Below are 21326 nucleotides of genomic sequence, written 5' to 3'. Positions count from 1 at the left end.
TAGTGTTCTAATTTTCGCAGGACACATGATAAAATGTAGATTTCATATTCTGACTTCAGTAGAATATGTATAAAGTGAAGAAAACAAATTCTAAAATTTGTAGAATATAGAGTTATGTGTAGAATATATATTCTAATTTCTGTATAAGACATACAAAATCCGACTTCTAAAAGTTTTAGAAGATATATTTATTCTAAAGTTTTCAGAACAAGTAGAATGGGAAGAATTTGTAATCTACATTTTTTAGAACATGTACAGTATGTAGAATTTATAATCTAATATCTTCAGAATATATACAATTAGTAGAACATGTATTCTAAATGTTGCAGAATAATTTGTTTTCAATGTTAAAACATCAAATTTTCATCAAAAACACCTTATGGCAACCTCTTTCTTATTTGTAGAATTTGTTTTTAGGTGATTGAAATTTTAAAATTGCTTAAAAGTTAGTTTCATTTTTTTTAAAGGGTAATTTAGGCATAGTGGCAAATTTAGCGTAGAAGGCATAATGGGACAAATTGAAGAAAAAATGTCCTTTTAAATTAATTTCCCCCAAAAAAAATGTGTGTATTGATGTAAGTAAGAAAATATGGAAAAAAATAACAAGACTGTTTATGCCATTGGAAAGGAAAAAGACCATAGTATCCTGTATCATGCGATCCAGGCAAAATGGTAAAAAATCCATTTTTAATTACAATTAAAACTAAAATATTATACTGTACATGTATAGTATCTGTTCATAACAAAATATTCCAGAGAAATCAATATACAAACTTCAAAACTTTCATTTAAAAGTAAAAGACCAAAAATATCAAAATTTGAAAATGTTATTGAAAAGTCAACATAAAAAGAATTGTCATATTATAGAATGAAATAACAAAAGAGAAAATCGATTTATTATATTCTCTACATGCAGCGAGATCAATATAAATATTTTTGTTTGATCATTTATTATCGTAAGAGCATTTCCATCAAACATATTTGATAAAAAATCAGAAAAATAATAAAAAAAAAAAATAAGAAAAAAATAGAGAAGTGAATAGAAAGTATTTCTGCCAAGAACAATTAAGACACAGCGTCTACAGTTGTAATTAAATAATTAAATTAAATTAAATTAAAAGTATTATTATTTAATTCTTTCGACATCTAAATAGCTATATAACTGATGGAGATGTCATAATAATTCTTTTACTATGTCTATATTGTTCACTTTTGGACTGGATATGAGACATGTATGGGCCTAGCCCAGTATAAATGACAAAACTTTGCTCTCATTATAATAACTCTCACTTAAATTTAATTTAAAAATCAATCATTAGGTGGTTTTCCCCAAGTTCAGCTTTTTGCTTGTTTAAGGTTTTCCCCAAGTTCAGCTTTTGCTTGTTTAAGGTTATTAAATAATCTCATCCTATAAGTTTGTTCTTACTTCGTTATAGATTAGCCTAGTGATCTATCTACCTCTTGTTTCATTGATTTTACCCCAATTTTCCCGACAAGACGTCTTTTGATTAGATTAGACAATTGAACAATAACGAAAGTTTTCTTACAGTAACCTATCAAGGCTTTGATGGGACTTATGTACAAGATATTTCGTTTAAAACATAAGTGTGTGTCCTAATGAGCCAAATTATAAATGGTTATACTCCTACCTTCCTAGAAAGAAGGACCAACCCATGGAAATGAATCAATTGAAATGTTTTCAAATATTAAGTATAAAGGGAATGGATAATATCAAAATACAAATGCTATAATTGGCCATAATTGCAAATCATATCTCCTTAATTCCAACCGTATTGCGTGCATATTATTATTAACAAAGCTAATAGGTTCGTTGGAAAGTTTCGGTTTGTTTGCCACGACTTATGCAGATAAGAATTAAATCCAAAGGAGCCAAAAAAAATACTAGTAATAATTTGTAAAAAGAAAGCTAAAAGGTTAAAGCACTGCTACCAAAACCTATATTAGAAAATAAACTTACACAAAGTAAATTATTGGATTCCAAGAGGAATTCTACTTTATCTTCTTAACATGTTTTTCACTTATTCGCCTTTTTCTTTTCTCAACTATTCAAAGAGGGTTTGAAGCTACGAGTCTACGACCCAAAAGAAATATGTTAATGTTTTAGTCAAATTACATTTTGATTTCCTCCTACTTATTCGATGGTTGATGCAATTAATGGAATATGTTGTTTAAAGCTTTCATAATCAGCCCGTAGCTAATTCATTCTACAGGACTAGCCGACTAGAAATCATTGGTTGAAGTTTTTGTTCAATTTGAGATAAACTATTATTTAAATTTTGGTTATGAAAAATAACAAAATGAACGGCTGGTACTATCGAAGGAACATGTTTTGAGCTTTAACAATGATTTTGTGAGTGATGAGCTATTTCATCATACTCAGGACTAGGATCGGTAGTAGAAATTGTGGGGTTGTTGTTTGTGTTCAAGGTCCGGTTCAATTTGGAATAAACAATGATTTATACTGTAAATGCAATGCAATGGCATTCGGTTCTATTGCGTTAAACTCGTTTTTTTTGGTACTGATATGCTCAAATTTAACCTGAGCTACTCTCTCAAATTAATAGATCAATTGTAGTACTAGGGATCGAATCCACAAGAACTCTAGATTCACACAATAGATTTAATAATCTTTTAATTATGCTAAACCAAAATATTGTAATTAAATTTGCAAAACAAAACAGAAAATAAAAGAATTGTAAAATTCAGAAGGATTAAACGCTAGACCTAGGGAAATTCTCAGGAAATCATTGAAAATCAGATCAATTAATTAAGCAAGCAGGATTCAATAATTAAACACCGTTCTTGAACTCTAAACACAATTGTAAAATAAATCAGTTCTCACTGCAAATATTATCTAAGTTTTAAAACCCGAAAATCTAAATCTCTTTGCAAAATTCAAGTTAAAAACCAGCAATAATCAAGTTTAGATAAGTTCACAAAATCACTAATTCAAATCTCTTTGCAAAACCTAATTTTACTCACCAAAGGTTTTTGTTAGAAAAATCAATTATATTCTCATATCAATCAATAATCCTAAGATCTAAATCCAGATACTAATCAAAGATCTAGCATTAAGAACAACCTATGGTGAAGAACAAGAAAGATAATGAATCCAAACAATTAATCAATCTAACAATCCATGAAATCCTTAATGAGAAACCCTAAACCTAACAAGCAGATCTACTCAGACATAATCAATGAAACACAAATCATATTCTGAATAAATTGCATTAAGAGATTAAAAGAAGTAGAAAAGGAGTTCTGAATCTTCTCTGGAAGGAGTCTTGATTCTTCTCTCCAAAAACTCTCTAAATCTCTCAGGGGTTTTTTCTCAAAAGGTTGCAGGAAAAATAAAGCTTAGATCTAAACAATGACCATAAAAATCCTATATATATTCCTAAAACACGTCCAAAGACTAATGATACAAATATGGAAAACTTTGGGGCGGTTTTGTAAATCTTCAAAACTTGCGGGAAACTTCCGATTTGTCTTCTTTGGCTATGCATCGATTGACACATATGAAGCATCGATCGATGCTCACTCTTGAACTGGTCTCCCAACTTCACAGCTTAGCCTCAATGCTTGAATGTGCTTCAAATCTTCCTATTTAGCTTCATTATGCTCTCATCCATGCTAAATCCTATAAAGACTCAAAATACTCTAAAAATACCAAAAATACTCTATAAATAAGACTTATATCATGGCTAAAAACACCTAAAAACCATGATATATCAGGTACCAATCAGAATACAAAACATATGATACTTTAAACTTGGTAAAAAGAAACTTAAGATTTGTAGATCACAAACTTTTATAGCTTTATTAATATTGATTAGTATGTATTTCTTTCAATCACTTAATTAGAATATTAAAAATATTGCACTGCAAATATTTGAATTATTTGTATAAATATATAAGATAAAAAAAGTGACATGATATTTTAATAGAAGTAAATTAAATATATACCCGATCCAATCACACTATATGTTATTCACACTATATGTTATTATCATAATTAAATATAATCAATTCTATTATATATAGTATATTATTCAAGATATACATAAATATAGTTTTAAAATAGAATAATTTTCATAACAATATAGTTTCCATACATAAATATACACAAGTTTATAATCTATAATCATCAAGTTAGTTATTGTAAAATATTTGAAAATTCCTATTGGAGATATTAGTTAGTGAGCAAATAAGTGTTATAAATAAATTATGGAAACAATAAAACAGGTAAAAAGAAACAACTAATGGAAGTAAACAAGTACAAAAAAGAAGAAAATGTGCAATGAAATCAATTCAAAAAAAAAAAAGAAGTGCAATGAAGTTAATCATGTAAGAAAGCAATGACGAAAGTAAGGGAACAAAGAATCAGAAGAAGCAAAGAGTTAAAACAATATTTGAATCAATTGAGAAAGCAAATAAACAAGAATATAAAAAAAAAAAGACCTTGGTTTTTTCAAAGAAAACGATTAGAAAAAGGAGGTTTTTGACTTCGAAAACTATCAAGTATTAACAGGGTTTAGTCACGTGGTCGTCAATACAGTAAGGAGGGATATAAGGCTGTGAGGAATGAGTTCGTCCTAGCCGCTCTTTCTCGCACAATCCCCAAAATCTCCTTCCTCGGCGGCGTTGAATCAGATTAGCGTCGTTGGGAAATTGTCCTATTATCCCTGTGTCCTCCTTTTCCTCTTAAGTTTACTCTTTGTCTGTTCCGGCGGTGAACGCACCGGAGGTTCACCAAGTTCACACCCATCGAATCCGGCCATGCTTCAGCTTCATCCCCTCCTCCTCCCTCTGTCTTTGTCGGTGGTTTCTCCAAGGGAGGTGATTCTCCTGAGTTACCAGCCTCCAATCGCAACATCTAAGATTCCAAATCGCCTTATCTACCTTGTGCTTCGACGTTGTCACATGTGTCCCTTGAAGTCAGCCTTATCATCTCTCTGCTCCTCGGATCTAGATCTCCTCACCAAACGTTTTGTTTGGTCGCAGTTGGACAAGAGCTCTGTGTTGACGCCGGAGCTGTGCACGACCTTGACAAGCCCCGAGACCCAACCTATGTCCTTCAAGAGTCCAGGTCTGTTCCAAGTCATCAATTGCTTTCCCGTAGCTTACCTTTGTGTCGATTTATTGCTTCAATTGATCGAAGACTGCAATTTGAACATAATCACTCATCGGTGCTCTGTTGTTGCAAAGTTTACTTGAGAACCCTGTTATTAGAATTGTTTAGGGTCCCTACCTCTGACCACCAGAGACTAATGAGGACCGGCATTATGACCTCTCCTCCGTTGCGAGATGGTTACCGGTTCCTCTTACGTCTACTCTATTTGCCTCAGCTGCGCCTTCACTACCGCAATTGCTACGATACATTAGTTGTTCTGAGACTGAATTCCCCAGGAAGTTCGGCATTATGATCTTCTCCCAAAGGAGAGAAGATTACCGAAGCCTTCCTCCTCCTCTCTACATATCCTCTTTGTGCCTGGAATGTTGTCAAGTTCAAACCAAAAAAGCTTGGATTTATGTTCTCCCTTGGCTAAGTCTGAAGGTGTTTGGCATTATGATCATAGCTCATAGAGATGTGGTTACCGAAACTTCCTTAAGAAAGCCATGCCCAACTTCAACCCTTCAACATCCTCCTTGCCAAAGAACCGATCAAACCATTGTGTCTCTCGGCTATGGAAATCCTCCCAACGTCCCAATGTCATCTTGATATGGACCATCAACCACATCTCCACCTTGCTTGCGAATGTTGTGTCGATGCACCTTGAGCTTGATTGTGGTTTGATGCTTTGCTCAGATCTCCAACACCTTTGGCTATAACTGTCGACTTTTCTATCTTTCAGTTTGTTTTCTATGTTTATTATCAAGCTTTATCTTTGAAACCTCTCAAACTTTGTAGTCCTGATTACCTTGTTTGATGAATGAAAGAAAGACTTGTTTGTTCAAAAAAAAAGAAACAAGAATATCAAAGAAGACACATCAATACATAAATCAAAAATCAAAAGAATCAACGCGAAAGCAAACAAGGCACAACAAGTAAATGAGCAAACAGAGTAAGCAAAAGAAGCAAAGAAGAAAGCAAGTGAACAAGTTTACAATAGATGTAAAGAAACAAACAACGTATGTATGCATCAAAAAAAGAAAATATGCATGATGAATGTATGCACATGTGAATGTATGTACGCATGTTTGAATATATGCACATGTGAATGTATATATCATATATACATTCACATGTGCATACATTCATTCATGCATATATAATATATGTATGCACCCATATACGGAAATGACAGTGGCTCAGGCATTCATGGACAATTTTCAAACTTCACGGGTGCCCCAAGTCCATTGTTAGTGACAGAGACAAGATCTTCCTGAGTAAATTTTGGAGAGAGTTGTTTGCAATGCAGGGGTGGAGTTGAATTTTTCTAGTGCCTATCATCCACAAAGTGATGGACAGACAGAAGTGGTGAATCGTTGCTTGGAGACATACCTTCAATGCATGTGTAGTGATAGGCCGTTTGAGTGGAGTAAGTGGCTTCCTCTAGCTGAGTATTGGTACAACACCACTTTCCATTCCTCGACTCAATCGACTCCCTTCGAAGCTGTTTATGGTCAGTCTCCTCCTGTTCATTTGCCCTATTTTCCAGGCGAATCTAAAGTCGCAGTAGTGGCCAAAAGCTTACAAGAATGCAAGAGTATGATTCTGATTTTAAAGTTCCATCTTCTGAGGGCTCAACACAGGATTCAGGTATTCGCAAATCAGCATCGCACTGAGAGAAGCTTTAACATCGGAGACTATGTGTTTGTCAAACTTCAACCCTATCGCCAGCAGTCAGTTGTGGTCCGTGGCAACGAGAAGCTAGCTCCTAAGTATTATGGTCCCTATAAGGTGATTGATCGTTGTGGTCCGGTGGCATATAAACTGGCTCTTCCTGCGGGTTCTCATATCCATCCGGTGTTCCATGTTTTACAGCTTAAGGTTCTGGTGGGTCCGAATCACACAACTACTGAGTTGCCAATGTTGCTTAACGAGGTTTTATTAAAGGAACCTGAGGTCATTTTGGAGAGGAAAATGGTTAAAAGGCAAGGTCGTGCTGCTATAATGGTCTTGGTTAAGTGGACTAATGAAGGGGAAGAAGAGGCCACTTGGGAGTACTTGTTTGATTTGCAGCGTCGCTTTCCTTCCTTTGAACCTTGAGGACAAGGTTCTCCAAACAGGGAGCTCTGTTACAGGGTTTCTTATATGGAAGGTTTTCATTTGAATTTCATTTGAATAGAAGGAGAATAAAGAAGGACATGTGTTATAAGCTGGTGGGAAGACTGTTTTGTGGCTAACGGAACGTTGACGTGGTTGTTGGTGAGTCGTCGCACATGAGTCCAAGTTTTCTTTAAAAGGAGAAGTCGTTGCAGTCGTCTTCTTCATTGTGAAAATATCTAAATAAGATTTTTGTAATCTCTATCTCTTTTTTGGGTCTCTTGTAATCGGTGTTTGCTCAGCTTATCGGAGTTTTTTCTTGATTCAGTACTCTTGTAAGTTGGGAACATGATCTTTGTTTATAACGAACATTGGTTCTTCTTATCATTTCTAATAAAGTGTGTTTACATTATCATCCTCCTCCTCAAGTTAGAAGAATCAGAGTTGTGGTTGTTCCCTGAATCAGTGGAGGTGGAACTTTCCCGGAGGAAAAAAAGAAGAAATTATTAATTTATTAGATAAACAATAATCGATTATAATTATGTGGTAGTGGATTAATTTCGTTAGGGGAAAAAAACAAAATAAATGAAAACTAAAAAAAAAAGAATTCTTACGTGGATTTGCTGCAGTCTTTTGTTGGCCCCAGGACTGTCGAATCGGGTTTTGGCGGAGGCACGGACGAGTTGAGACCTTCTTTGGCAATTCCCTTTCCCTTGGGGTCGGCGATTTTAAGGGGAACTCCGACGGAGCCGAGACCTTCTTTGGCAATTCCCTTTCCTTTGGGGACGTCAATGCTAGTAACATCGGTGGTGATTTTAGGATCATCAATGGGATTTGAGACTGAGCCACCGCCGGTTTCCGGAGTGGTTTTGGGGTCCAGGGGTGCGGTAGTTTTGTCCTGGCCGATATCACCGGTGTTAGTGTTTGAGGCGCCGCCTATTTCCTTAGCGTTAAAGGGATCGTTGGAGGAGCCGGGTAACCCATGGTGGTGATAGATGCGCTTCATCGGTTCGTCTTCTGTGTCACTGCCCACAACGAGCACCTTTGGCTCCGGTGTAGCTGCAACGGTCGCTAGGAACAGGGTGTCAGTAGCTGGATCTTCAGGGTGTCCCAGTATTGCAGCGATGGTTGCAATGTGCAATGGTTCGTAGAGGTCGCGTTTTCTTCCTAATTGGTTGATGACAAGTTGCAACCTGAGATCGGTAGCCTCGCCGTGGATTTTCCCATCACCGCCGCTGGGATTGTTTTTCATAAACTTATATGCTCCATATCTGATGGAAATCACCACTACAGCAAGCACAAGGAGCGACCATTTGCCGAAAACAACATATACCAGTGCCCAGTAGGACGATAATCCGCAGACAATGCCGATCTCGCTGCAGATTCTCACGTCTTTCACCTTAGATCTGAAGAGACAGTCGACTGCAAAACAGGAGGCATAAACCAGGCGAAGGATGCCAGCGGCAAACACGACCCTTTCGTTAGTCTCATCTGCGATAAGATGAGGATCTTTAACCGCGTAGTACACGATGGAAGAAGAAGAGCATTGAATTTAGTCACCACATTATCAAATTGATCGTTGGTGAAGAGGAGCAATGTTGTTGTCAAACCCCCTTCATCTGATCGAGAAAGCTCAATTTGTGACTTTTATTCTTCTCTCTGCTTCTTAAATTTTTTTATGCTCACTGCCTCTCTCTCTCTCTCTCTCTTTGTTATATAAGAAGTGGCAGAAGGTAGAAGACAACAAACGAAGAAGAAAAGGCCACGTCAGCACTTGCATCGTCTTTCTATTTTGTCTTCTTGCGCTCATTCATTTAACCAACATTTAACCATGATCATATTTATTTCACAGTTTAATCAGTAAATGAAAGAAATTAAGTTTTTGTGTGTGTGTGTGTTTGTTGCACCATTAAATTAAATCTTTTTTAACCACACGTTCTTCACAGTTTAGTAAGACTATAAAGTAGAATCTCTATAAATTAATATTCTTTAAATTAATACTCTCTATAAATTAATAATTTTTTCAGTCCCAAATTAGGCTGATATAAAAAATAACACATTTAGATAAAATAATAAGATACTAATTTTTATAAAAATATGATTCCATCAATATTATAAATTAATAATCAAATAAACTAAATATATATATATACATATATATCTAAGAAAATCTAGTGAAATATAACTCTATTGTTGTTTGCCTATTCTTGAATTTGCATTCTTGTTGGAATCTATCTATAATTTTTTTTATTGTTGTCTTCTCAATTGCATCCAAAAATTGTGCAGAATCTAGATGCGATAATTGATTATTTAGTAACTAGTTCTAAAGTATCGCATTATCTTCTTCGACTTCATCATTACCATAAAGGATAATAGTAACAATTTCTTCTAAACTCTAAACTTCTAATATTTATCATTTTTACCTAGATAATTTAGTTTACAATTAAAATTGATCCTATTACAATAACCAATATTATAAATTAAGAAATTTCTTTAAAAATTTAAATGGTAACAAAAATATTTTATGTTATAATAGAAAATTTTCAAAATTATAAAAATAAGACAATTTCTTCATAACTAATAAAAAATTAATTTATCGTTAAATTAATAAATTATTGCTAAATTAATAATTTATCGATAAATTAAAACTTTTACAAATTAATAAAATTTTATAGTCTCAACTCAACCTTAGGTTTTACTGTACGTGCATTGAATAATCTGAGGGTTTTTAGAAAAAACTAAAAAAATCTAATGTGGTTTCTCGAGCAACGTACAAGTGTAAAGAAAAGAATTTGGGTCTGCTGCCATTTCATCGTGTAATTCACAGACCCGCTTTGCGAGTGAAACTTAATAATATATATATATATATATATATTTTTTTTTGAAGTAGAAAAGCTTGATGGAGACTAGAAAGTCTGCTTGGCTAATTTGGATCGCCTAAACCATAAAGATGAGATTGTCTTCACTAAAAAGGTATTCTCGGAGAAATTTATACAAAAATTGGCAACAGATGCAATGCCTTTTTGTTGGCGTCTACGAAATTTACTTTTATATAATAATGTAGTAATATTTTCATAATGATCATAATTTTTTCTCGCATGTTTATTGTTTTTTGAATTGATAATATTAAAGGTTAATTAGATTACAAAAAATTATCATAATCTTATTAGAGGGGAAAAATGTTATTTGATGACCAAATCTGGTGTGAAGTTATCTTAAAAAGATATGTACTTACGAACAAAATTATCTTCTCAGCGAAATAAAATACTTATACCAAATCTGATGCGTTTGCAGGAATTTTAAGACGTCTAGCTATCTCTCTTTATATAACTTTTATGAAAACCCTAATAACTATCTCTCTCAATCATAGTTTCTAAGGCTTGCATTGTGTAGGGTACGTAGAATATAATGGGTTCGTCATTCTCATCATGCTCATCACCAGTTTCTTCGATCAAGCAGAGCTGGAGAGAGCATCATCCTTCTTCTTATTCCCTCAAGATTAACAAATTCTCCCAACTTTAGAATCATACTGCCTTCTCTGATCATAAATACCAATCTCGTCTTTTCTCCTCTGGTGGATATAACTGGTACGTACGCCGATTGTGTTTTGTATACTCATGATTTAGATAATGAAACGCCATGTATATGTAAGGACCTAAACAAGGCATTCATCATTAATTATTCAGGACCAAAATTAACAATGCCGTCTAGCTAATGCAAATATGCAATATTTATGATGTTTATAAAACAGGAGATTGATTGTATACCCGAGAGGGAACGTAAACGACAATGTAAGTGGATTTATATCAATGTACGTGGAATTAGACAGCACGAGGTTGATGGAATCCTCACCAACAACTGAGGTGTTTGCGGAACTCCGCTTCTTTGTCTACAACAAGAAAGAGCAAGTACTTTACTATTCAAGGTGAACTATATATACATCATTCTTACATCTCATCATATCATGCTTTCCTTCTTTAAAATTTATCGTATACATTCACATAATATTCAGTAAACGGTATTTATATATATTCAGACGTAGAAGTAAAGCGGTTCAATGCCCTTAGTATGGTGAGGGGATTGCTCCAAGTTCTTCCGTATGCTACTTTTATTAACCCTGAAAATGGATACATATTCGAGGGAGGTCAATGTGAGTTTGGTGTTGATGTCATTGTTCCCCACCACTTACCAATTGGGAGATCGTCTCTTTTGATGAGAAACTACTCTCTTATCCCAAGTTCTCCTGGACTGTTAAGAATTTTTCTGAGCTGAAAGAGGAGATTTACACGTCAAACAGTTTTCCAATGGGAGGAAGGAAATGGTGAGTATGTATCAGAACTTTTTGGAATAACAAATATATATATTATATATTGGGTAAGTGTTTAGCGGACTAAGTGACTTTAGTTTTTGTTTAGTAAAAAAATTTTCACAGCATTTTAAAAACGCTATGCTATAATAACACAATTACTAACTCATCTACAATAGCATTGCAGTAAATCGTGCTATAATGTAATGCTATCAATGCAAGTATTTCTTGTAGTGACACATATATATATATATATATATATATATATATATATATATATATTTGTTTAAAAGTTCATAATAATTATTGTTTTGTAGGGTTCTAAAGGTGTATCCGAAGGGAAGGTCTAGAGCAGATGGCAAATATTTATCCGTTTTTCTGTATTTAGCTGATAGTGAAATACTAAAACCAGATGAGAAGATTTTCATGCAAGGAATTGTGCGACTTCTAAACCCTTTTGGCTCCAACCACACCAAAGTATTTTCTAAATTAACCACACAGTTATAATATTTTAATATATATTAACTAAACAAAAGTAATACAATCTTCTACATATACATACTGATATATTCATTTGGTATTTCGTCTTTCTCTATCTAACTTTATATGTTTCTTGCGCGTTTTCTCTTTCGCAGTCAGCTGCTGGCACGAAGAAGTAAAGAATGGTTGGGGTTGGGATAAATTTGTTCGTTTAGCTGAACTTGAACAGACTTACTTGGACAAAGAAGACACGTTGAAATTTGAGACCGAATTTAAAGTTGTTTCTGAGGCCAAATACTCTCCCGTTAATACCTAAAAGCTCTCTTTTTGTTTTACTTTGTTCTTCTACTCTATGTCTTGAGCACTAAGACACAATGTTATGTCTTGGACCAGTTTTTTAATTCTCATTAGGGTTCCATAAATTTGTTTTTCTATATATGAAGATAATAACTGATTCCCATAGTCTCCCAATCTATTTTCTTATGTTTCTTGACAAAGGTTTTTATCTCCATTCTCCTATCTTAGAGGGGCTCATATCCATTAGCCAAAATTTTAAGCGGTTTATGTGTGTTATCCTTTTGATGGCTCTCTATTGTTGAAAAAACGACCATTAATTGGTGTATTTGGAATTTGCTTGTATAAGTACTCACAGTTAAAGAATTCATCATTACATTGGATCCTTGGTGGAATAATTTTCAATGACCAAATCAAGGGTTTAGACATCGCTTATCATCTTAATTAACAATTAATCTGTCATGGATCGCTGATAGATTTGCTAAACCTTAAAGAAGGAGAGAGATTGTCTCAATTTCAAATGGCGATTATACGGCGCCGTTTCGCAGACGATATGAATTATGAAACTAAAACGAGTAACAAAACCATCCGCTAACAGTAATAATTAAATACGGTAAGTAACACGTTAACGAGATATTTGTTACCGAATCTAAGGTTTAAAAAATCACATCACAAATTCTCAACGCTTCAGATTCCGTCACTAAGGTAGACTCACTGAAGATATAACCACACTAGATAACTCAGATATTTTATTTTTATTATTTTTTCTTTCAATGAGTACAGATCAGCCACGTCTGTCTCTCAGACAAAACGCAAAAGTATTGTTTTTTTTTTTTTTTCCTTCTTCATCGTTTGATTTGTCAACTCATCAACAATACTCAAACCCTAAAACAATCCTCAATCATCGATTCAACAATCAAAATTTCCCAAATTTGAAGGATAAAAATCAAACCTTTGAGTTTCCTCTGTTTGTTTCCTGTGAAAAATCAAATCTTTGCAAAATTTTATTATCATCATTTGCGTTTTTGGTTAATGAAGAAGAGGATCTGAGATTAGGGAGAGATTTTAGGGAATGATGGTTTTTGCTGTATCGGATGAAATGTTAGGAACTGTGGCTCCGATTGTGGTGTATTGGTTGTATTCTGGGATTTACGTAGCGCTATCGTCTTTGGAGAGTTATAGATTACATTCAAAGGCTGAAGAAGCAGAGAAGAATCTTGTTTCGAAAGCTTCTGTTGTCAAAGGTGTTCTTCTTCAGCAGGTTGTTCAAGCTGTTGTCGCTATTCTTTTGTTCACGGTACAGTTTTCTTCTTCTTAATCCCATTTTTTTGAGTTTATGCTTTTGTGAAAAGTTAAGGTTACGTTACAAATTGGGGAATTTTGCTATCTGATGATGAAGATTTTTGTTTGTTCTAAAAAGGGTTGTTGAATCTTTATGGGGTGATGTTAGTTGTCCTTGTCCACCCAAAAAGATAAATTTTTTTGCATTAATGATCTCTGATCTTGGTTGTAACATTTGCCAATTATGTATGTTCTGTAACATTTTTAACCTTGTATTTAGATCATAATGATAGTTGAATAGTTCTCAATCTTTCATGAGACTGGTGATAGATTGGTGTTAGAAACAGAGTTAGAGCTTTAGAGGAAAGCTTTGAGTATCAGAGACCAAGTTAGTGATTTGGCAATTGGTTTGGGACTTGGGGAGAGCTTAGGGTACTCTAGAATTCACCCTAGGAATCTTTCGTTGGTTCGTCCTGTGTTTGTCACTTGTATTCAGAGTTAGAGAGGAATAAAGGAAGATATTGATACTGGTTGTTATCAGCTTTTCTGATGAGTAGCAATAGAAAACTTTGCTAAGTCTGATAATTATGCTTTCACAAGGTTTTCTGTTGAATAAATTGCAATGAGTTATTATGTAGTGATAGCAGCAATGGTGTTATAATCCATGTAGCAGTGTCATAGATTCTTGTTTGCCTTAGTTAGCTCTACTCTGCTGCATTGAATGATGTTTAGCCTGAGTACTTGTTATGTCTTGGCATGAGTTGCTAGACAAGTCTTTAATAGAGTCCCTCATAGATTGATTTGTAAATACCATGTAATAACTTTTTTTTTGTTTGTTTGTTCTGGTTTTTTGCGTTAACACTCATCACATATGCTTATCTATTGTGTCTATGCAGGTGACAGGAAGTGATGCGGAAGCAGACAAGGCGCAACAGTTATCTCTATTGGTTCTAGCAAGACAGTTTGTGACGGCCATGATAATCCTCGACACATGGCAATACTTCATGCATCGATATATGCATCACAACAAGTTCTTATACAAACATATCCACTCTCAACACCACCGTCTCATCGTCCCATATGCATATGGAGCGTTATACAACCATCCAGTGGAAGGTCTTCTCTTGGATACAGTTGGAGGCGCCTTATCTTTCCTAGTCTCTGGTATGTCACCAAGAACTTCCATCTTCTTCTTCTCTTTCGCCACAATCAAGACCGTGGATGACCATTGCGGTCTCTGGCTTCCTGGAAACTTGTTCCATATGGTGTTCAAGAACAACTCGGCTTACCATGATATCCATCATCAGCTCTATGGAACCAAATACAATTTCTCTCAGCCTTTCTTTGTCATGTGGGATCGGATTCTGGGAACTTACATGCCTTACTCGCTTGAGAAAAGAGAAGACGGAGGATTTGAAGCACGCCCGACTAAAGAATTCAAAGATGATTAAGATTTTTGGATTTTGGATATATGTTTGTTTTATCTGCACTGAGGTTTGCTGATGGATGATATACTTGTGTCATGGAGGTGTAGTTTTAAATCAGAAACAGAACTGGTTTGCGTCTTGCCTCTTTTTTTTTTTCAAGAGCGAAGTAGTCGGAGTTGAGATTTGTTGTATATAAACATTATCGAGTTGTTGTTCTACTTTGGATTTTTGTTTTGCATGTATTATTGTACCACACCGTACTGGTTATTTTTAATCTATTTGTTTACAAAGAGCATCCGTGAAGATTGGAATTAAATTTACTCGAGACTTGGTTACATTTTAGTGATGCAGTTTTGGAGGTCATATAAAGCAACTGTGGCACGTGGGTGAGCTGAGGTAGATGAAGTTGAAGTGCAGAGGAGATCTGCGAGGTTGTAGCATTCATGCATTAGATAAGGAATAAAGACGAGTTTCATAATTCACACCTCAAACCTGATGAGGTTAATAAATCAAAATCAGGACATATGTGTGTCCACAGATTTATTTAATTTCTCATATCTTAATATTGGATTCTTTGAATTTTCGTAGTCCAAGCCAAAATCTTACTGATTTGATTTGACCATAGTCTTGTTGGTGAGGATTGATTAACTCAACACAAACAGAGTTGAGGTTTTTTTTTCCAATTTTTAGCGCTAATATTAATTAATACCTCAGCTCACCGCACCAAATATTAATTAATACAATGGAAAAAAATTGGTATTAATTTTCGTAATAAAAACTTTAACTGGTCATATATGAAAAATTAATATAGGCTTACATGATATTCACAAACAAACAATAATTTTTTATGTGTCACATTTTTGTTCATGATTTTCTTTCCACTTTTTGTTTTAATTATAAAATTCAATTACGACATCATACTCGTTAAATTTTAAAAGATCACTCCTCTCACTACTTGCGTGAGGTAAAAAAATTTCAAATCATCAACTTCTAAATGAAAGATAATAAAAACTTTTATAACCACCCATGAAAAAAGGTTTGCTGACTAGTTACATGGGAAGAATCTCAATTGTTAAAATGAATGGAATGTGAATTCTAATTTCTAAAGGAGAACAACATTTGCTTTGTGTGGTTTAGTTTTTTGTAGACTTCTCTAGAAGGTTTCAATAAATGTAATTTTCATTATGATTTTCGCAAATCCTTGCAGGTCACGAGAGTTACTGAAATGAGTGTTCTAAAGCTGAATGCGTATATCTTATTTTCGCAAAGGATAAAATTTCTTGATTTTCTAGTGCTTTAGAAAGACTGAAGGTGATCTTTGAAGAGGGTGCAATGCTCAAGCTACAAGAAGTGCTTCATTCAAACGAAGACTACATACAGAGAGACAGCTTGAGTCATGTCCAGCTGCCGACAACATAGATGACACTTATATTTTTAATGTTCAAAATCAAGACCAATGCTATTGATTTCACTAATTTCAGTCACTAATCTATCAGTTTCTCCACTTCTCTTTGTTTGATCAAACTTACTTTTGTGTGACAATGTTTATTTGAGCGAAGTTCAGATTTTGAATTGGTTATGTTCTTTGATCAAAGCTGTCGACTTTGTATCAACATGAACGTACAGTTGTAGCTGAACTCTTTTATTTGAAAAAGCTCACGTCTTTGTTTACACTTACAGGGATCATGACTATTCTATTTACTACACTCGCTTGGGCTGCTCCAAATCTAGTACAATATTGTGAAAAAATGCTTATAAGATAACCTTTACTTTACCATGGGATCTCTATGAATTTTGCAACTAGATGCTGATTCAAACCGCATTTGCACATCTCTCTCGTAAATGGACTCATCACATAACAACATTGTTATTGTTTTGGCTTCGGCTTATGGTCTTTGTGGGACGGTTTTTAAGGAGAGTAGGATAATTTTGATGACATGAGGAACAATATTTATTTCCAAGGATTACATGCACTCTTATGAGGATGTTTTGTCATCTAAATCGGTTTTCTATGCAAGGGTTCTCAAAGTAGTGGCTGAAGTCGAAGCAAAACTCGTTGGTTTTTTTCATTTAACCTCTTTTCCATGTTTAGAGAGAATGCTTTTGGGTTGACACTTGTTCAAACCTAATCAGGACATAGTTAAGTGTCCACAGATTACATTTTGTCGTATTTTAATATTGGATTCTTTTAATTTTGTAGTGTGCAAGCCAAAATCTTACAAATTTAATTTGATCATCGTATTGTTAATTGATGAGAATTGATTAAGGAGGTCGGTTACTCTAGTAATATATTATTCAAAAATGGTAGTGGAGATGGACTAGACTTTGGTGCAATATAAATGTGATTTCTAGAGACAAAGCCAAGACATTATTAATACTCATACAACATGTTCGCGAAGACAGAGGTATGGGTGCTTGGGCTTTAAGATTTTCAACTTTGACTCCTAGAATTTTCATACTATTACTTAAGAACACAATGGATTATTAATTTATATAAGCTCTAAAATCAAGTATACACGTTTTGGAAGTTAAAAAAAAAAAACAAAATGAGTCAACAGAAAGCTTGAAGAGACAAAATGGGTATTAACCGAGGAAACTTGGCTCTTTGTGATCTCATTGAATTTGATATATTCCTAGAGTTTGGCCTATAGTTCGATTCTGGTTTGGAGTAGATCAATCGGTTAGGAGACAGATTTTTAAAAGTCAAAAACAAAAATGTAAAATGACATTCCTTGAAAGCGACATATACAATACGAGCAAAACTAGTTTACTAAGGTAATTACGGAGTACCAATTAGTATCACTTCTTTGTAAATCCTAGGATTAATTTGGACATCATGCAGTAGTATCGGTCACTTTCTGGTTTTCAATTTTTATTTATTCAGCTGGTACATATTAGTACTATTTGACATTGTAGTAAATAATTGATAAACTTGATGGTACTTGTAGAGAAGAAAATATTAAAGAAAACTCAGGTTATTGAAGAAAATGTTAACCTCAACTAGATTTACTAAAAGCAAGAAACTGTTGAGAAATTCTATATTACTTTGGTATTCGATATTTTGACAATACCCACATAAAAATGAGAAACAAAATAGGCAGATTTGACTTTTGCCTTGTAATTGTTTCAGGCGCCCTCCTGTAATTGTGTTTTTAGATCGTACTATATGTCTTTATGTATCATTTCTTTTGTCATAAATTAATTTGTTTAATGTGGAAGTAAATGAACGTATCCGAGGTATTGTATGCAGTTGTACCCAACTAAACGAGTTACTCACTATGTAATTCAAAATGACTCTTTTTCGAAACTAATGCACTGTAGACTATAGTCATATAAACGGTATCTTTAACATGTTATCGTGGTATTCATAATAAGTAGTCATATTAATGGTACGACTGTGAACACGTTATACAAAAAGGTATTCGTGAGAGTTTATCAGTTGACATGTTACCATGCATGAATCATGAATGGGTTCTCGTGGACACGATATTGTGTACATGTTTACCATAGATAAATATTATGACAGTAGTGTGAAAATGATTTTGTAGTCTTGTAGAAATAAGTGCAACTCACTTGCAAGAGTCGGCTTGGTTTGCCGAAGAGAAAGTGTTCTGTGACTGTGTCATGTGCTGTGCACATATTCATATATCTGATCATAAAAATCGTCAACATAACATATAGTCAATCACATGTTATATTTTTTCTTTTAAGTCGAAACTTAATTATGCCAGTTCCCGACCGATTCCAATGGAGATAGAATTAAGGTGTTAGAATAAGAATGAAACGTTCAGAGATCTTCGGATTTTGGGAAAATATTCTAGTCTTTTTGAATTTTTCATCATAACAATAGATTCTGAAAACCTAAATCTTATAGTGCTATGCTAATTCTAATTTCGAATCTTTTGGTTCGCCTCGGTTCTTGTTACACACGTCAAACAAGAGGGAACTTAACACATTTATTAATTACAGTAGTATATATTTTCAAATTCTTTTTTTCGTCTATAATTAATTTTTTTTTTTTGTAGAACCTTCAAACAATTTAAAACGAAACTGGTCGCAAACACAACATGTCATGTAGACGCTTTATTCATTCGACGACAAGAACCTTACACAAGAGTGTATGCAAAACGTATTTTGGTTACAAACAAATGCAACTTCTATCTCTTACCATATCGTATTTACAAAAGTGAGTTAAAGCCAGTCCACTAAGAGGTCAAATTTAAACTACTATGGCGTATATTCCAAGACAGCACGCAAACTTTCATCTACTAAATACTTACACTTTTGATATCAAAGAAACTCCTTTCCAATAAAATATTTGTGTAAAATCAGCAGAAAAGGCGGCTGATCCTTCGGGTTCAGACCCCTCACAGGGCAGCATATATTTGTGTTCAAATCAAGCAAATAAACTTCACTCTTACCAACTCTTTCTTTTTTTCCATTTAGGGGCTAGAAAAAACCTCACTACTGTTGTCACACTCACCTAGTATCTTTCTTCTTACTGTGGGTTTAAACACAAGAGTGCTTAAAGTTTGTAACCCTTGTCCAAAAAACATTCACTAATTGATACTATATGGGAGAGATTAACGAAGAAGCTGCTAGGAAAATGGAAGATGTGTTGTTGCCTGGGTTTAGGTTTCATCCAACGGATGAAGAGCTCGTGAGTTTCTATCTAAAGCGGAAGGTTGAAGATCGCCCACTCTCCATCAAGCTCATTACACAGCTTGATATCTACAAATATGACCCATGGGATCTTCCAAGTACAGTCTCTTTTACTTTCTACTATCTCCTTTTTAAAGCGCTAAACTATATATATTTATTTAAGAAAATCCCTTTGGTGAATGTAGAATTTGCAATGACGGGTGAGAAAGAGTGGTACTTCTACTGTCCAAGAGATAGAAAGTATAGGAACAGCACGAGACCGAATCGAGTGACTGGTGCTGGATTCTGGAAAGCCACGGGAACGGACAGGCCGATATACTCATCGGACGGAAGCAAGTGCATTGGCTTGAGGAAGTCACTTGTGTATTACAGTGGAAAAGCTGCTAAAGGCATTAAGACAGATTGGATGATGCATGAGTTTCGTCTGCCTTATACTTCTTCACACACTCTTGGTGATACGCATCATGTCTCTTCCAACGTAAGCAATATAAATATTATTAGTAGTTAAGCTACATTAACATTTTAGTTATAAGCTCATATAGTGTAAGCCCATATGGCATGCATATGGAGAAAAGGTTTAAACGCAAGACTGTTCTTATGTAATGTTGTTTTTAAAGAATCAGATTAATTAAAGCTAACTCAACTGATTAGTTTAGTAATTAATAACATGGTGACGGTGGCTAAAAGCTAGAGCAAGAAACTAGGTTCTTATTATATAGTTGAAAATTTGTACTTTTATTTGTTGACAGAAAAAAAAGTCTTATTTGTATAATAGCTATATATATAGTATTTTTTTTCTTTTCCTTCCTTTGGACTATTTATGAATTGGTCTAATCTAATTTATATATGTGAAAATGCAGGATTCATGGGCTATATGCAGAATATTAAAGAAGATAAACACAACGGCATTTAGAGCTATATCTCACTCCTTTGTTTCCTCATTACCGCAAGACGCACGCACCGACATAAAACCTTATGAAAAACCATCAAACACATCCCAAATTTCGTCAGACAAGATCCTCCCGAATAGTTTTTGCTTCAAATTTTACAATGAAGATATGAATGTGGCCCAACCGAGTTCATGTTTTGATCATAAAGAAGCTGCCAATACTAGTACTTGTAAAGCTACTAGTCACATTTCTAACTTGGGTTTCAGTTCTTGGGATAGTCCTGGTCCGCGTGTAGACCAACAGTACCTGAGAAGCCTCTTGCTTTTCCCACAAGAAACACAACCACCTCAGTTACCAAATTTCATCAACAACTACATGATCTCGTCAGCAGACTCATCGTTTCTGGACGAATACACAAATCTTATAGGCTCAAACATCGACCTCACTAGTGTGATATTGGCGCAAGAACAATGTCCTGCTCTGGTGAGTCTGCCGCAAGAGCATAATCATGAAACCCGTATTGAGGAAAACATATTGAGTAATACGAATCATGCTCTACATCACTTACCTTTAAGTAATGTTGGAGATCAGAAGCATCACTACATGTTGCTAGAGAATTACTATTCCTCATTGTCTGCTTCTTTTTCCATTACTTAATATACGTTGTTCCATAAATTTAGATATAACATCACATCCCCAAGATTATTTTGTGTCTGCTTTTTTGGATTCTTCTTTCAAGCTCCTGTTTCCCCCCC

General features: G+C 34.4%; 2 protein-coding genes and 1 pseudogene across 2 annotated transcripts; all 3 read left to right on the top strand.

The window, feature by feature from the left end:
* On the top strand, positions 10640-12333 carry LOC109125473 (annotated as a pseudogene).
* Positions 13099-15314, top strand: LOC104701603 (sphinganine C4-monooxygenase 1-like). The gene is made up of 2 exons (XM_010417317.1): positions 13099-13608; positions 14489-15314. The coding sequence occupies exons 1-2, from the start codon at positions 13384-13386 to the stop codon at positions 15041-15043; spliced, it is 780 nt and encodes a 259-aa protein (XP_010415619.1). The 5' UTR covers positions 13099-13383; the 3' UTR covers positions 15044-15314.
* On the top strand, positions 19457-21228 carry LOC104704774 (protein FEZ-like). Its single transcript, XM_019227104.1, has 3 exons — positions 19457-19779; positions 19867-20159; positions 20542-21228. The coding sequence occupies exons 1-3, from the start codon at positions 19593-19595 to the stop codon at positions 21226-21228; spliced, it is 1167 nt and encodes a 388-aa protein (XP_019082649.1). The 5' UTR covers positions 19457-19592.

Source organism: Camelina sativa, chromosome 7 (assembly GCF_000633955.1).
Source record: "Camelina sativa cultivar DH55 chromosome 7, Cs, whole genome shotgun sequence".
In the NCBI taxonomy this organism is placed as follows: Eukaryota; Viridiplantae; Streptophyta; class Magnoliopsida; order Brassicales; family Brassicaceae; genus Camelina; species Camelina sativa.
The sequence above is the reverse complement of the archived record's forward strand: the minus strand, read 5'-3'. Positions and strand labels throughout refer to the sequence as shown.

What these genes read in the sequence shown, in the direction of transcription:
- LOC104701603 (XM_010417317.1), top strand. Translation starts at nt 13,384, where the DNA reads ATGATGGTTTTTGCTGTATCGGATGAAATGTTAGGAACTGTGGCTCCG. An exon ending in TCGCTATTCTTTTGTTCACG is followed by an intron (nt 13,609 to 14,488) that starts GTACAGTTTTCT and finishes GTGTCTATGCAG; the next exon opens with GTGACAGGAAGTGATGCGGA.
- LOC104704774 (XM_019227104.1), top strand. Translation starts at nt 19,593, where the DNA reads ATGGGAGAGATTAACGAAGAAGCTGCTAGGAAAATGGAAGATGTGTTG. An exon ending in TGACCCATGGGATCTTCCAA is followed by an intron (nt 19,780 to 19,866) that starts GTACAGTCTCTT and finishes TGGTGAATGTAG; the next exon opens with AATTTGCAATGACGGGTGAG. An exon ending in CGCATCATGTCTCTTCCAAC is followed by an intron (nt 20,160 to 20,541) that starts GTAAGCAATATA and finishes GTGAAAATGCAG; the next exon opens with GATTCATGGGCTATATGCAG.